The 17683-nt window shown below is 39.0% G+C and overlaps 1 protein-coding gene across 1 annotated transcript; it reads left to right on the top strand.

The window, feature by feature from the left end:
* Nucleotides 1-292: 292 nt before the first annotated feature.
* dimt1l (DIM1 dimethyladenosine transferase 1-like (S. cerevisiae)) lies at nt 293-7967 on the top strand. Its single transcript, XM_055167211.2, has 12 exons — nt 293-505; nt 702-775; nt 910-996; nt 1089-1150; nt 1239-1332; nt 1417-1466; nt 3001-3124; nt 4967-5059; nt 6206-6270; nt 6362-6425; nt 6602-6708; nt 6799-7967. Exons 1-12 carry the CDS (start codon nt 448-450, stop codon nt 6839-6841), a joined length of 921 nt encoding a protein of 306 aa, XP_055023186.1. The 5' UTR covers nt 293-447; the 3' UTR covers nt 6842-7967.
* Nucleotides 7968-17683: the final 9716 nt, after the last annotated feature.

Genomic DNA, 17683 nt, shown 5'->3' with positions numbered 1-17683 from the left:
GTGCTCTGTGAAAATTTGCGCATGCGCGATAGCTGGAGCAACTTGGATAAGGAGTATAATAGCGCGACTTGAGAGTAAAACATAACCTTTTGTACAGTTTATGTCATGTTTAATAGTTGATTGGAAGTATGTTGTTATATTGAGGCATTAGTCAGTGATTTTAGAACTATGTCTTCTCCCATTCAAGTAGATACGGACTTGGTCTTGTATGACTGAAATAGCTGCCCGATGTCATTGCAAATATGACTGCAGAGTGCGGAGACTTCCCTTACAGGGACGTTGGCTCCGGTGCGCTAGAGGGCGCTAGTGGCTGAACTTCCACCCCGATCAGCTGAAAGGAACTCACGTCGCCTTCTGTACTAGTTTACACACGTGCTTGATACATTAGCGGTGTGTTGATATTTGCTAAGAATTTAGTGCTTGAATTTTCAGGTAACAGCTGACAAAATGCCGAAAGTTAAAGCCGAGAAAAAATCTCGACAGCACCAGGAAGTAAAGAGTCAAGGTGGGCTTTGTATACACTTTTTAGCGGATGGTAGCTCACGAGCTAGTCAAGTCGATCCATTTAAATCCATTTGGTTGTTGACATGTTTAACTTCATATGTTCAAAAGTTGTATGGTATGGGTTCATGTGCATTTTTTGGGCACACTTGATAAAGCATACTTCGGATGCCAACATGTTTTTGGTTAATTTATTGCAGGAATTATGTTCAATACTGGCATTGGTCAGCATATTTTGAAGAACCCTTTAGTTGTCAATGGCATTATAGAGAAGGTAAGCGATGTTAATATGAGCGATGACGTTTTCTGTCATTTTTGGGGAAATAAATTCAACTTTTTGGCGGTGACAGCTGTGCTATGTTACAGCATCATGTTTCCTCTGTATTGATTTATAATTGTCTTTTTTAGGCTGCACTACGACCAACAGATGTGGTTCTGGAAGTAGGTCCTGGAACTGGTAACATGACTGTTAAACTTCTAGAGAAAGCTAAGAAAGTAAGTGTCAAGTTATATTGATTTATATTACTGACGTTTTAGTATTAATTCAACCAAGCATTACTTATATTACTTTATTGTGTAATTCAAAGGTTGTTGCATGTGAATTGGATACCAGGCTTGTTGCAGAGCTTCAAAAAAGAGTTCAATGCACGTAAGTGTTTTTCTAGATTTGATTGAATTGTTAGAAGGATCAACCTGATCACATTTGTTCAATAGATAACCGATTTCTGTCTTCACAGTCCGATGCAGCAAAAGCTTCAGATCCTCATAGGGGATGTTCTCAAGACAGAGCTCCCATTTTTTGACGTCTGCGTGGCTAACTTGCCTTATCAGGTATTGGTTAAGAGATTTGTGTGTTGACCATTGCTTGTTCTAGATTAATTGTGTTTACACTCTTTTCATTTTTTTTCTCTCTAGATTTCGTCCCCTTTTGTGTTCAAGTTGTTACTTCACAGGCCATTTTTTAGGTAAGAATCTTATAAATCCATTTATAATTAGAGATGCACCGGTATTATATTTTTCTGCCGTTAGATGATTATTCAGACTGATAACTGCCATACCGATAGTTTGGTGGTTATATTAATTTGCATTAACTAAATTCTGAAGATTACATTTTTTTAAATGTTATTCATTTCATATAGTGACCATTACAGGGACATTCCACTTTTTTAAAATAGGCTCATTTTGCAGCTCCCCTAGAGTTAAACATATGAATCTTACCGTTTTGGAATCCATTCAGCTGATCTCAAGGGCTGCGTTCCATTCCAGTTTTAGACACGCACTCGCGAATTTCCCTAAACACTTCCCCTCGGGGGAATCCCTGTCGCCATTTTGAAGTGCGTTCCACTTCGTCAAGTGGACGAGGGAAGTTTATGCACAGTCCCTCACTCCAATGATTTTGACCAAGGGAGCGAGTCTACTTCATATGTACACTTCAGGCAGCTCCATATACCACAATGCAACAAGATTGTGACGTCACTACAGCAGCTCGCGCTTTGCACAGTTCAAATGATTGAACTTTCCACTTTCCATGTGATCAAGGGCTTAGGGCGAACCCACTTCAAGTGTTTTAGCAGTAGTGGGCACTCGTACAACACATCCGAGTGAACAAGACTGAGGGAAGTTAGCAAGGGGAGGTCATAAAAAAACGAACTGGAACGCAGGGCACTTTTAGCATAGCTTAGCAGAATCCATTGAATCTGATTAGACCATTAGCATCGCGCTAAAAAATAACCAAAGAGTTTCAATATTTTTCCAATTAAAAACTTGACTCTTCTGTAGTTTCATCGTGTACAAAGACCGACAGAAAATTAAAAGTTGTGATTTTCTAGGCAGATATGGCTAGGAACTTTACTCTCATTCTGGCGTAGTGATCAGGGACTTTGCTGCTGTGGCATGGCTGCGGCAGGCGTGGTTATGTTACGCACTGCCTGAAAATAGTCCCATTGGTTACTTTCAATAGCAGGGAACTATATTCGGGCACTGCGTAATATCACTATGCTAAAAGTACTAGCGCCAGACCCGGAGATCAGCTAAATGGATTCCAAAACGGTAAGAATCAAATGTTTAACTCTAGGGGAGCTGAAAATTGAGCATATTTTCAAAAAAACTGGAATGTCCCTTTAATATTGAACATTAAACTAGTGATGTTTTTTGTTTTTTACATTTTCTATATACCGAGTTCAAGTTCATTGCATTTTCCTGTTCTAGGCTGTTTTTAAACTATCGGCCGATAATGTGAAAAATTGCTTTCATCGACTTTCCGATTATTGGCCGATTTATCTGTGCATCTTGATTATAATTCTTTTTACACATTTTGTATGCTATAATTGTTAGCACGCAAGTCTAGGCTTTTGACTGACAGGGTGGATTAATATTATTACTAAACATGCCAATCTTATTCATAATACACTTTACAGTAGTGAGAGTAGCATTTCCAAAAGTAAAAAAAAACTACATCAGGTATTTGGACCATGTCTGAGATCTGGATTATTTTTGTAGGTGTGCCGTGCTGATGTTTCAGAGGGAGTTTGCCATGCGTTTGGTAGCTAAACCTGGTGACAAACTCTACTGCAGACTTTCCATTAACACACAGCTTTTGGCACGGGTCGATCATCTCATGAAGGTATGGAGAGATCTAAACCAGCTGATCTTATTCTTTTGGCTGCTATTGGTGGCATCTCTTATGCAGAGTTTACACCAAACGCGTTTTGGGCGTCAAAATCGCGTCTACCGCGCCTAGTTTGCCGCTTGAACACTTTGAATGCATTCGCGCGTGTAGAGCGGAGTAGACGCGCGGAAAAGCAAGCATATGACGCGCGTCCGAAGCAAAATCCGCTTCTTGTGGGAGGGGCAACTGCTGTGCGAGTGTCTGTTTGCAAGATGACTGATGTTACTTGTGCATTTATCAAGAGAGTTACCAGTTTGTATTGGGTAACATTACTATAGGGGGAAAATAAACGGCGCGGGTCGATAAACGTCACGTGACTCAAACGTGAAGTGTGTATTACAACTTACCAGGTTGCCCAAAGTCCTTACTGACACTCTTCCAAGCGAGGTCCTTTTTATTCCTGTCTCCTCTATAGAAATAACAACTTAGCTTCGAGTGACTGCTTGAGTGAGTGACTCCGGGCGGGGCTGCCACCACAGCAGCAGGCAGGCTCCTGATTGGTTAACGCGGCGCGAAATTCCGCCAAAGTTCAAATTTTTCAACTCGGACGGCAGCCGCAAATTCGCGTGAACCGCAAAATGCACAAAAGGACCATTCGCGCGTACCGCGCACAACGCTCAATTCGCGCGAGCTTCACGCGCGAATGAGGCGGAAACGCGTCTTCCGCTCCGCGCCGAACGCCTCTTCCGCGCCGCGGGACCTCCTGACGTGCGTCAACGCGTCTGCACATTGACTTAACATTGAAATCACTCGCGCTTCACGCCTCTACCGCGGTTGGTGTAAACGCACCATTACTGTGCCTTCACACCGCCACCGGCGAGGGCGTCAAAGTAGCCGGAAGTCATTAATAATCAATGAGAGCCGGTGGCGAGCTCCGTCGAGCAGCGGCGTGTCATGTACGGTGTGAGCGTCGAGGAGAGTTGAAATCAGCTCAACTTCATGATAATGAGCTATGACGCGGTTCGGCGGCAACCAATCGGAAGGTGGAAACCTCCGCTTGAGAGGATTTCAGAGAATGCATTTGAGCGTCAGAGCATTTTATTGACGCTTTCGCCGGTGGCAGTGTGAAAGCACAGTTAAAAATAAAGGTGCTTCATGATGCCATAGAAGAACCATTTTTGGCTTAATGGTTGTTTGAGGAACCAAAAATGGTTATTTTGGCAATGCTTTGAAGTACTTCTTAATCACCTTTATCTATAAGAGTGTATACATTTAGTACCTGTATTCTCATTTGATTAACTTTGGTGAATTTAAGTTGTGAATGTTGCACAAGTATGGTTGATTTCTCAGGTTTGTTCTATAGTATGTTAAAGGGGACAGAGAATGAAAAACCATTTTTACCTTGTCTTTGTTGAATAATGGTAGTCTACCCGCATTCACAAACATACAAAAAGTTCTAGACATGCTAAACATCTCAGTCTCATAGAAATTCCTCTTTTAGAAATGTCAGCCAGAAAACAGCCCAATCTGAAAAACTGATGCTTATGACATCACAGGCATCTCCCTGCCCCTTCACTTTAAAATAATTGGCTACATTTTTAGAGTGGCAGAAAAGTCAGCCAATCAGTAATGAGATTGCAAGTTAAGCCAGTAGGGGGAGCCAAATAGGTGGAAAACCACTTGTTTAAATTCCCCCACCCTAATAGAGCTATTTGAGAGAGGTTTTTAGGAAGCTTCTAAGGCATTAAAGATCCAAACAAAAACATTTTTGTCTACATGTCACATCACAGAACAAGGATAAATACCCCGTTCAATCATTCTATGTCACCTTTAAGTCACTGAATTATGTTTATGAAGGTGGGCAAGAACAATTTCAGACCACCTCCAAAAGTAGAGTCCAGCGTGGTGAGGATCGAGCCGAAAAACCCTCCACCTCCAATAAACTTTCAGGTAAATATTGCTTAAAGGGATCGTTCACCCAAAAATGGAAATTCTGTCATCATTTACTCATCCTCAAGTTCTGGGGCACCATCGACTTAAGCACTATTCGGACGGGATTCGTTTTCCAAACGATGTTTGAGTTTCAACGTGTCCCCCAGGATGTCTGTGATTTTATGTACCGATTCGGACTGGATTAAAATGATGCAGGCTATTCCAGAGATGGGAGTGTCTGTTTCATGCATTTGGGCATTGCAGAAGTGCACGTGCTCTGTATACGCGTGTTTGTAATGTTTAATATTTTGCTTTAAATGTAAAATTATGACAGAACAGGTAATTTATTAATTTAATTTTAACAAATCAAAATAAAATATACAAATTCTACTAAAGTAACGTTAGCCTACGTGTTTTATATACATGTCTGCTTATAATAAACCCAAAGAAATAATGATTAATAACAATTTATTATCTTTATTAATTAACATTACCATTCTGGAGTTGAACAAGTTTGAACAGAGTTTCTTACCTTATAATGTTAATGATATTAAAGTGGCCAGTCTTAACAGTGTTTGAAATTCAGCTCGTCTTGATTGAATTATTTTATTTCGCCGAATAGGAAAAAACATCCATATCTGAATGAATGGGACTTAGGAAATACAAAATACATGCGTTAGGAAGAACTTACGGCAGATCACGTTGGCCAAAACACGAAATGAACCGCGTTTTCAAAAGATATTGCGGGCAAACACAGACATTTGCATCCGGACGGCATTACATTTCTCAGAGGATCTCTGAGTTCGGCGAAAAACAGTAGATAAATTGCTCTGGAATTCTTACACCAACACAGACGATTCGGAGCAGATTAAAAACACAGAGGACCTCTGAGAAGCACGATTTTCTCAGAGGTCCCCCTGAAAAATTATTCCATCCGAATAGGGCTTTATATAGGAGGAAAAATCATTTTATGGAAGTGAATGGTGGCCCAGATCTGTTGGTTAACAATTTTCAAAATATCTTTTATGTATTTAGCAAAACAAAGACATTTATACAGGTTTGTAAACACTTGAGGATGGGTAAATAATGACATAATTTTTTATTTGGTAGTGACTTGCTATCATTGCTTTAAAAACCTCTAATCTTGTTTTTCCACATTTATAGGAATGGGACGGTCTTGTCAGAATTGCATTTGTTAGAAAAAACAAAACACTCAGTGCTGCCTTCAAGTAAGACATCTTTCATTGGATTTCTTGTAGATACCAGCAGTCATAGATTCAAGTAGCTGCTTATTAATGGACTGTATTTTGTTTGTCTCAGGTCCACTGCTGTTGAGCAACTTTTGGAAAAGAACTACAGAATCCACTGCTCAGTGCACAACATAGTGAGTCTGCTATATGAATATTACTGCAATAAAGATCAATTTGTAGACCAATCCAAAGTTTTAGCAACTTGAAAATGCTAATTCACATCTGTGTTACGAACTGAAATGCTTTGTTGTATCTGTTTTGAAAGAGAATAGATTTGCAGTTTATTAAAATGCCTTAACTTTTTTTGCAGGAAGTGGCAAAGGACTTCAGCATTGCCCAGAAAATTGACAGCGTTCTCCAAGAGTCCAAGTTCAGTGAAAAGAGGGCACGTTCAATGGATATAGATGATTTCATGCTGTAAGTTTTTACACAGTTCTTCATTTAATTCATAGTGTATTGTTTTCAGCATTGGGTTAAGTTTTTTTCTGCATTCACATTTCTTGGTAGGCTTCTTCACGCTTTCAACTCTGCCGGGATACACTTCTCCTAAAAGAGCTACTGAGTTGACAGGAAGTGATGTCACGGTCTTCTCATATTCTGATCAATGTTTTCAGAATTGAATGAGTTTTTCAATGGCTAGATAATGGGACACTTCATAACAAAGGCTTTGAATGTTTTATGTGCCTTTCCCGAATGGGAAAATGTTTGGAGACTGATGATGACTGCCAAGTGGAGTTCATGGCAGGGTCTGAAGAGGACATTGATTTTTAAAGGGATGTTATGACCTTTTATTTACTCGCTCTCTGGTTGTGAGTGCATTTGAGTTTGTAGTAGCCAGAAATAGAAATCTTCCACTTCATTTATCTCAAGCACAACATCTACTGCCAGTCTCCTGCCAATTGTGTGCAACTCCGTACTGGACTGACCAAGTGTGAACGAAACCCTTCACATATATGTAACTATTAAAACTACAGATAATGTAACTGTATTTCGATATGTAAAATAACATGACAAGTGTTAATTATGAAATGTGTGTATGTGACTGACCTATTGTATTAAAATGCAATGACGGCTCGTGACTGCTCATCCGAGGGGCGCAAATTCAAAATATGTGTTCGGAGTGTCATGTGTTGCTTGTGTTTTCAAATATGTGTTTGTTGCCTCATGTGCATCATGTGTTTTGTCATAAGGGCCTGCTGCACACACGTCAAAACCGTTTATGATAAAAAAGACGCTCAAGTTCACAAAAATACACTCCCTTAACAGTAACGTCTGATTAAACATGAGATTATGCGAGTATCTGGCAAATGCAAGCGTCTCTTTTATCATAAATCCTTTGGACGCGTCTGCAGCAGGCACTTATTTTGACAAGACACGTGATGCACATAGGATCATAAAAACTAGGGCTGGGCAAAAAAATCTATTTTTCGATTAATAGTTTTTTTTACGTGGTCGATTCAAAATCGATTGTCAAAGGCCACGAATCGATATTTTTAAATGAAATAACCTGATCCTGTTTGATCAAGGAATGCGACTGTTCTGACTTTTTTTTAGCATACATTTTTCATCTTGCATCAAAATTGTATTGTATTTAACATAATTGTACGCATTTGAAAATTAGAGATGGGTTCTGTTTTAATGTACCCAAGTGTACCTAAAATAAACAGTTTAATATACAGGTTTGTGGATCTTCATATCTTTTTATTAATTACCCACTTGTAAACTTATGTTCACTGTCCTTTTTATTAATATAGTATTTGTATTAAATCTATATTCATTAAGTCGAATAGAGAATCGGAATCGAAAGGAGGATCGATTTGATAGCTTGTGAATCGAAATAGAATCGATCTGGAACATCTGAATCGATGCCCAGCCCTAAAAATTATGATATTTAATCTTGGCCTTTCGCTTTTTCAGTGTGCAAGTCTGTTCTGATCATCCGATAGTGTTATTCACATAAAATAATATTAAAACGATATTTTTATTTTTTATTTTGAAGACGAAAACACGTCCAAACAGTTTCCAAAGATTTGTTGCAATTACTCTGTCCACCACTAGATGGCACTCAAGTATCGTTACATGGTGTATATTTATTACCTTCTTTCTTACTGTTTGTCTGTCTTTATTTTTCTTCCTTTTTGTTTTTCTTGTTTCTATGTTTTTTCTTTCTTGCTAGCTTGCTTTCTCGCTTGAAAAATAACAGCGAAATCCAGCCTAATCTGCACATGCTGGGATGTTTTTTGTGGTTCGGTCATATATATATATATATATATATATATATATATATATATATATATATATATATATATATATATATATATATATATATATATATATATATAAATAAATTATATAAATAAATAAATTATATATATAAATAAAATTCATTTATTGTGAATATATATATATATAGACAAACTCAACTGCTGGGTTAAAAGGAACCTTGATTTTTTTTGTTTAGTGTGGTTGGCTTGTCTCAGCTAGATGAAGCTGGTTTTCCCAGCCTGGTTAAGTTCACTGTCTAGTGGTTTTACATGTATGTGGTGGGTAAAAACCAGCATGTTAAACCAACAGTTATTGCTAGTAAACCAGCTAAAACCGGTCAACCAGCTTAATCTGTTTTTCTAGCTGTATTTCAGCAAGGCTGTAGACAAAGATGGAGATCTCATCTCATGAACTTCTAGAAATTGAGTTTCAACACTTTTCCAGAATCACATTTTTAAATTTTATGCATAATGCATGAAATTACGAAGCACAAATCGTCATTTAAGTTTGACATTTTCAGGGATAAATGTCACCTGAACAGGTGTATCTTCAGTCGCAGGATGTCCTGCAGCGCAACTGAGTCTGTTTTGCATTGCACCTGCTCATTTGAAGAGAACTCGGTCTTACTGTTACACAGTGTTTCCCTTTATCTTGTAAAAGGTGTATCTGAACTGTATAAGATGTTTACGAACTGTAACAGGAAATACTTTAATGCACAAATACTATAGCTATTACGGACTTTCTGGTTTTGCACTTGCATCCTAAGGTCATGGTGAAAATAATTAATGGAGCTTTATGTGTGAATCCCTCTTATGCTGCCGAGAAACTGTCCTAGTTTTCCAGTACCCAGGATTTTGCCAGTCGCTGAGCCTCAGGCCTGCTGATAGGATTGAGATTAGAAATTCAAATGTCTTTCTTTGAAGTAAACTGAGAGAGAGAGCTTTCGAGTCTGGGACCCTGAGGACATGCCAGCCGAGTCTACACATTGATCTTGAGAAACGTGTTTGACTTGGAGATTCGTTTATTTATCTTCTGTATCTGTTCACTTGGGACAGATACTGATTCTGTTGATCACTGTAATACTTTGAATTATTAGATGTCATGGGAAATGTATGACCTGGGTCAAACATCACTCATCGCAGGATTTATGTCAACGGCCATGCTTTCTCCTAATGGATCGCAATTTACTACAGATAGCGCGTCTATAAAAAACGTGTAATAGTCAGTGTGAATTTACCTATCATCTTACAAAAGGAGATGTACCTCTCTGACCCCTCTGATCTTCAGGTTTAGTTCACTTCTATGCATGCCCAGATGAAGCCTGGCAATTCTGATTGGTCGGTTGCAGCAGACCTCGACAGAGTCCTATAAATGCTCAATGTAGTATTTAGCTCCTGTCAGGGTCAATGGTGCACGACCGGACTTAATGACCCCTGAACATTGATGCCATGATAAAAGCTTGTCTTAAATCTTTTAACAGGACACAGACAGGAGACTCCATCATGTGAGTCTTTACCAGCGACAAGGTCATGATAGCCTAATGTCTATTACACGCTGAATCTGTTACCCGTTTCGTTTTATCGTGGATCTTGCTGTGAATTTGTAACATTTTGTTATCTATAAGAAAAAATGTTTCGCAAGCCAGCTTTTAAGTTAAGAAGAGCTTTAAAAGCAGCCCTTACGACAAGTAACCTACAGTAAAAATGGTTTTTGGCATAGTGATTACCATTGGGGAAAAGCATGGTTAATTTTCATAAGGGAGGTGTCTATCTGATCCACCAAACACTGTTAAAAAGTGCCGTTAAAGAACAGTAAGTAACTAGCAAATTTTTACAAAAACGCCAAACAACTGTATATTTCAACAACAGCCAAGACTCAGTTAATTAACAGTTACTTATTGTTTTTAACGGCACCATTTTTTAAGCTGTTATTATCTAAATTTACAGTAAAATACTGTCAAAATCAATTATAGTTAATTACTGTTTATTGCATTAACTTCACTTGTATTTTTGATAAATGTGACCCTGCAGCACAAAACCAGTCATAAGGGTCAACATGCATCTGAAAAATAAATAAATAAGCTTTTCATTGGTTTATGGTTTGTTAGGATAGGACAATATTTGGTTGAGAGACAACTATTTAAAAATCTGGAATCTTAGGGTGCAAAATATTGAGAAAATATTTTACAGTAAGAAAATTTACAAAATATCTTTATTGAGTATGATCTTTACTTAAAGGTTCCAAAGAATTCATTAAAATAATATGTTTAGAAGGTATATGTGGCTTTATTAAGTGCAAAAATTTAAAAAATTGTTTATAGGAAAACGCCACAGTTTTTCAATATTTTACTAAGTTCTTACCTCAACTTAGACAAATTAACACATACTTATCTTTATTCAATGCATGCACTTAATCTTTGTACAGCGCATCGTGAATGTGTTAGCATTTAGCCTAGCCCCATTCATTCCTTAAGGGGATCGCACACCTGCCGTGCCGTTCTAAAAAAATCTAACACATTGTTCTCTATGAGTATACGCACACCGGTGGCGCCTGTCTACGCCGCCCAGCTGTGACTCAGGAAGTTGCTCAAATCCCTGTCGCGCCACACAGCACCACTCACATAGTTTAACATTAAATAACATCATATTTGTCCCAAATCATTAACGATTAACATTGGCTGCTAACGTATATTTTGCATTTTGAAGTAAACACTATCTGACGAAACTCGCGCTATTTAATGTGCACTTCCGGTTTACAATACCTCCGAGTTGTCCTAGACGCGACTCCCCTTTAGGATTCAAACAGGGATGAATTTAAAAGCCACCAAACACTTCCATGTTTTCCCTATTTAAAGACTGTTACGTGAGTAGTTACACGAGTAAGTATGGTAGCACAAAATAAAATGTGGCGATTTTTATTTAAGCGGATAAAAACTAAGAACTAAATTGTATGGCGGAGGAGCACTTAGTAGGGGTGTCAACAATAATCGATTAGGCAATGCATCGCAATGCGCACATGCACGATTCAGCATTGATGCAGCAAAGTCCCATAATCGATTATGTCACTGTTTATTTTGTGGCCTCGAGTGGACAATAAAGTTGTGAAGTTTCAATTACTTCCAGGGGCATAACAACAACAATCAAGATGGCTGAGGCGGAGAGAGATGACCGTGATAGACGGGTAAATAAAAATGCACCCTTTTCCATGGAAAGTGGACATATGGGCACTTTCGGATTCTATGAAGTTAATGGGAAACTAGACAAGACTTACGCTGTGTGTAAAATTCTCATCTCAGGTATATAATTGTCATTGTCTTAAAGCTGCTAAGCTTCTGTTTTTGTTGAGAATAGTTGCACTTGACTTTACTACCTGACTGATTAAAAATTTGCCTTGTTGTGAACAGTAGAATTCTGATGCATCGCAATGCATCGTAGAATCGAATTGAATCGTTACCTGGTGAATCGTAATTAAATCGAATTGTGAGGGCAGTGCCAATGCACACCCCCTAACACTTAGTTTGCAGCACTTCGACCTCGGTTGCAGTAATAATGAGGGAAGTTTGAGCGAGGGGAGTAGTCGTCAGGAGTGATGATGTTACTGCGCGCCGAGGTCGAAGTGCTGCAAACAAAGTGCTCTTCCGCCATACAATATAGTTCTCATTTTTTATCTGCTTATGTGCCACATTTTATTTTGTGCCACCATACTTACTCGTGTAACTACTCATGTAATAGTCTTTAAATAGAGAAAACATGGAAGTGTTTGGTGGCTTCCAAATTTATCTCTGTTTGGATCCTAAGGAATGAATGGGGCTAGGCTAAATGCTAACACATTCACAACACGCAGAATAAAGATTAAGTGCTCAAATTAAAAAAGATAGGTATGTATTAATTTGTCTAAGTTGAGGTAAGAACATAGTAAAATATTGAAAAACTGTGGTGTTTTCCTTTAAATGTCCATTTACAACCCTACGATTAGCCTTTAGAATGAAATGGTCTATTGTTACCTTATTCGAAAGGGTCATGAATCATAATGTTGAGCTCTGCTCTGATTGGCTGTTTTCACAGCTCCTTTCAGTAGCTTTGTGTTTGCGTAAATAGGCGTTATGTTTGAGCCTGTATCGGATGAAGATACAAAACTTGAGGAATAATTAATTGTTTTGGAGATTGCTTGAGAGTTAAGTTTGTTTTTTACTGTCCGTCAAACGCAACTGTAACGTCAATAGTAGAACTTGGCTGCCTAAGCGTTAGCATATTGCATTAACTAGCATATAGTCCTAACATGCAATCACAACTTTGTTTTTAGCATTGTAATAACATTGTAATTAATTTAATGTTAGGGTGTACATCATGACTTTAACGTCACCCAATCTGTGTTATGTTCAGATTGGCCTGTTTTCCAGCTGTCTTTTGCATGTAAGAGTTTTACAAAAGAAGGAGGAAACAATCGTGTTTGAGACTCACGATGTCATTACCATGTACTCTTATTATTCATGTATGTTTAGAAAAATACAGTTTTACATTCTATGCCACCTTTAATATCCTAATGATTTTTAGCATAAAAGAAAAATCGATAATTTTGACCTTTACAATGTATTGTTGGCTATTGCTACAAATTGGTCCAGGGTCACAAATGTAAGTGCTTTTTACATTATTCTCCTGTTAATGTGATCTCAAACAGGCTGCTGAATTAATGATGCCCTTCTGACAAGTTTTCGCACCACAAAAGCAAACACACGGTTTCCCACATTCCATAAACCTGGAAATGTCTTCTCTGCATATATTTTCTTTCTCACCTCCTTTAGAATCGAAAACGTGCAGCAAGACAGGCTATATGTTGAGGTATTCAGTGGAACATGGCACAGGACCGTAGCTGGGGTCTGACCCGGGCCCCCTGTCGGATATTGATGTCTGCAGATGTTCACGCACAGAAAGGGGAGCCTCTTGCTCCTGATAAATCATATTAGGGGGGATTCACACTGCATTATTGATGGTCCGCAGGGAGGGATGAGAAGGAGCTTACCAGAGCGAGAAAGAGAGAGAGAAAATGCTGTTCAGCCTTTTCAGCTGCCCAAGGTTAGCCGGTCTGGTGCAGACACCAGTTAAGAGACCCTGACAGGTGTGTGTGTGTGTGTGTGTGTGAGAGAGAGAGAGAGAGACAGTAAGAGATTTTCCCCATGGGAGAAAATGATCTGGAGCTTTTCAGAGCCAGCCTTGCTGTGACAGGCCTCTCCACAGCAACCTGTCAGGACAGCCTCTTTCAAGCAGGTTTGAGGGATGTCATGGGGGCTGTGGCATGGCGGTCTCCTAAAGGGGGGGGTGCGAGATTTCCTACACTCGCCCGGCTGATTTTAACAGCCGTGGATTTTATGAGGCCGTGAACCTCAATCAGTAAGAACGCACACCGCAGGTTTTCCACTGCATGCGTTGTGCATTTTCACAATTTAATTTAAAGAAGGACATATGGCCGTGCTTGGAAAAGCATATGAACTTTTTCTTGCAGTGTACTATGTGTACTGTGCATGTGTATGCAAATGTTTCTTTGTGCAGAATACCCCAAAGACTTGATACAATTGTGCCAAAGTGTGCCGTATACAACAGAGCACACTGCATACTATATCCTATACTGCAGTATGCCATAGTTGACCTTCTGCAGTATTTGCTGTGTTGATGAATGAACCAGTAGTTAGCCACAATCTTGATCTTATTATTGACTCTGCAGCAAGATCTTTTTCAAAGACACCTTCGTAAAAATGAAGTAATGAATGTACTAAAATATACTTAGTACACTCTAAGAAAAGTATGTGTTGTTCAATAACAACACAGAGATGTGTGGATTCTGGGACAACGCATCAGTGGCGGCCTGTGACTTATTTTTTCGAGGGCGAACGATAAGAAGTTCGTCACAACATGTATGTAGCCCGTCAGGTGTGTGCTTCATAATTTCAAAATATTTGTTTTGCGCGTGGAGTGATATGTGTATCACGTGTCTTGTCAAAATAAGTGCCTGCTGCAGTTGCGACCAAAGGGTTTATGATAAAAGAGACGCTCGCGTTTGCCAGATAATCGCATAATCTCATGCGTAATCAAAGTTTAGTGTTAAGTGAGTGTCTTGCGTGTATTTTGTGAACGTGAGCGTCTCTTTTATCATAAACGGTTTTGACGCGTGTGCAACAAACACATATTTTGAAAACATGAGCAACACACATGACACTCCGAACACATATTTTGAATTTGTGCCCCTCGGAAGAGCAGTCACAAGCCGTCACTGCAACGCATGTAGTTTGTTGTGCTTAAACTAACACTGGTGTGTTGTTTTTAACACATTCCAAGAGTGTAATTTTTTTACTAAATAATAGTGTAAGTTATACACTACCAATATACTAATTAATTGAGTGTTAATGAATTTAGTTTACAAATTAAGTATGCTTCTGGTGTGTGCGTTCACACCAGAAACAAATAAATCACGCTTTTCGCGCGTACCTGAACGTACTTGTACTTGTACTTGAACATTTTGAGTTAACTTGCCCGTTAAATTCAGATACGAATATGTTTAATTTGCCGCCTATGCTAGCTTGTAGTCTCAGTATGTGTATATATATAATATATAGCTCAAACTGAGTAAAGAGCGTATTTTACAACTTACCAGTTCGCTCGACCCCCTTACTCACTTTCTTCCAAGCAGAATCTTTTTTATTCCTTTACTCAGGGTGTCCACATAAAGCGACAATAATTTTGTCCTCCATCGTTTTTTGCATTTCTGCCTCCGCTCGCTATGTCGTAATCACGTCACTACTAGAACAAGCTCCTGATTGGTTAACGTGGTGTGAATATCTACCAAAGTTCAGATTTTTTTAACTCTAAGGCCTAGTCACACGGACACGAGTATTTTCATAACCGGAGTTTTTACTCCTGCGGTTTAAAAAAATCCCCTCCACACATGCTTGGTTTAAAAAAAATCTCCACCTACATGAACACGCATAACACATGATCACGCGCTGTCAAGAGCATGCCACACCAGCAGGTGGTGATATAACCCTAATCCAATCAGCCAATCAGAAGCCTTAATCAGAAGCAAAAACCCTGGTTGTACCGTCTACACAACAACACTGCAACCGGCGTTTCTGAAAAATCTCAGAGGGTTTTCAAAAATGTTCGGTTTTAGTGACGTGATACTGCGTTTCTGTGTGGACGAATGGCCAAACTGCGTGAAAAAAGTCACGGTTATAAAAATACCCGTGTCCGTGTGGACAAGGCATAAATCAACCAGCAGTAGCAGAGCGATGCAATCTTATTCATTTCAATGGAAGCTTGCCGACTTCTGGCGACACTAGCAAAAGTGACCATTAGGCGACCATTTGGGTGTGTCCAGCGACGTGAGAAAGTTAAGAAAAGTTTAACATGCAAATGATGCAAATGATGAGCGAATTTTGGGAGCGACTACCGATGGGAGCGAAGCAGTGGACTTCACGTCATCCTCCTCTCTTCAGTTAATGGAGTAGACGGTACTCATTTGTTTATAACAACCAGATTTAGAAATGCCTCATTAAAAGAGACGAGCGACAAACCGCGATAAATTTGCTGGCTGTCTGAATGGGCGTTACGCGCGTCAAACAGCCGCAACACTTAATGGTACATTCACATTAATGAGTACCGTCCACTCTAGTTACTGACAAGAGATGGATGACGTGAACTCCACTGCTTCGTTCTCATTGGTAGTGGCTCCCGAAAGTCGCTCTTAATTTGCATAAAGTTAAAAGTTTCTCAACTTTGTCGCGCGACTTGACACGCCCCATCCAGTAACGGTTACTGTCACTCGTGTCGCCGGAAGTCGCAAAGCTTTCATTGAAATCAATGAGATCAAGTCGCTCTGCTACTGCTAGTCGCTGCTAGTCTGAATGCGGCTTTAATTCGCGAATCGCTTCATTCACACGAATCGCATCATTCGCTCCACCAGATGTCTGTCTTAACATAGTGCATGAAAACAGTACATTTAGTGTACTTAATCTGTATTTTAGTGAACTTTTTTAATATGGGCATTTTCACAAAAATATTTGTTTTCCCCCAAGATTATAACTACGTGCAACCCATAGTCACGCAATTTCGTGATACTGGGTTGCAACTATATTTATGTGATGCGTTAAGATCATGCGACAGTTGCCGCAGTTGAATTTTTTTACTTCTAATATTTTACTATTTTATCATTTTTGTAATTGTAAGCTAGTAATTGGTTTTAAACATACCCTACATCAAGTCAGTATGTGACAAAATCAACATAGTTTACAACATGTATATTTATTTTTCACGAGAATAAATAGATACATAGCAGAAACATAGCAGCATCTCTTTACTATTTACGTTATCATTCAAAACAATTTACATTGATGATCAGGATTCTGGGTTAGAAAAATTGTTTCTCTCTCTCTCTCTCTCTCTCTCTGACGCACACACACCATGGTTTTGAATGAATTAGCTCCCTCTTTGATGGCGAGAAGCTTTGAAAGCTGGTGCTCCAGACGCCCAGCAGCCCCCGGCTGTGGTTAATTCCTGGTGCAGTGCAGGCTGCTTCTGCACATCCAGAGGGGCTTGAGCAGGCGTCTGGGGAGCTGGTGAACGGCACAGAGGATGAGCCTTCGCTCTGTCAGCCGAAACAACCCCACTTAACAGCATAAGTTCTAGAATGTTGTAGCCACAGGAGTTAAATTTGTCTGAGATTGAATTATATGCATTTAATGCATCACTAAAGGTAATAATATCTCCCCTTTGGCAAAGGCAAGACGATTTTATATTCATATAAATTTTGATAGGGAATAACCCTCCCACTTTGCACGGCTCAACCAAAACTGGGACACATCTTGTCATCTGGATTTGAGATAATGTTTACGGGTGGTTCATCCAAAATGAACATTTTGTTATAATTTACTCATCCCTGTGCTTTTCCAAGCATGTAGAAATACATTTTTTGTTTTTCATTTTCGAGTCTCAGTTCACTTTCATTATATGCATCAATATCCGTAATATTTTCTTGTGTTCCACAAAAGATAGTAAAAAAGTAATTTTTTTATTTTGGGTTTCGCTAAATGTAATAATAACAGTACTAAGCCTTTATTGTTATACATTGACTGCACGCA

Source organism: Misgurnus anguillicaudatus, chromosome 5 (assembly GCF_027580225.2).
Source record: "Misgurnus anguillicaudatus chromosome 5, ASM2758022v2, whole genome shotgun sequence".
Taxonomy (NCBI): Eukaryota; Metazoa; Chordata; class Actinopteri; order Cypriniformes; family Cobitidae; genus Misgurnus; species Misgurnus anguillicaudatus.
This window is presented reverse-complemented; position numbering and strand designations above follow the sequence as displayed.

Bases quoted from the DNA above. Each gene is read 5' to 3' on its own strand.
- dimt1l (XM_055167211.2), top strand. From the start codon at position 448: ATGCCGAAAGTTAAAGCCGAGAAAAAATCTCGACAGCACCAGGAAGTA. The intron at 997-1,088 runs GTAAGTGTCAAG...TGTAATTCAAAG, and splicing joins TTCTAGAGAAAGCTAAGAAA to GTTGTTGCATGTGAATTGGA. The intron at 6,426-6,601 runs GTGAGTCTGCTA...CTTTTTTTGCAG, and splicing joins ACTGCTCAGTGCACAACATA to GAAGTGGCAAAGGACTTCAG.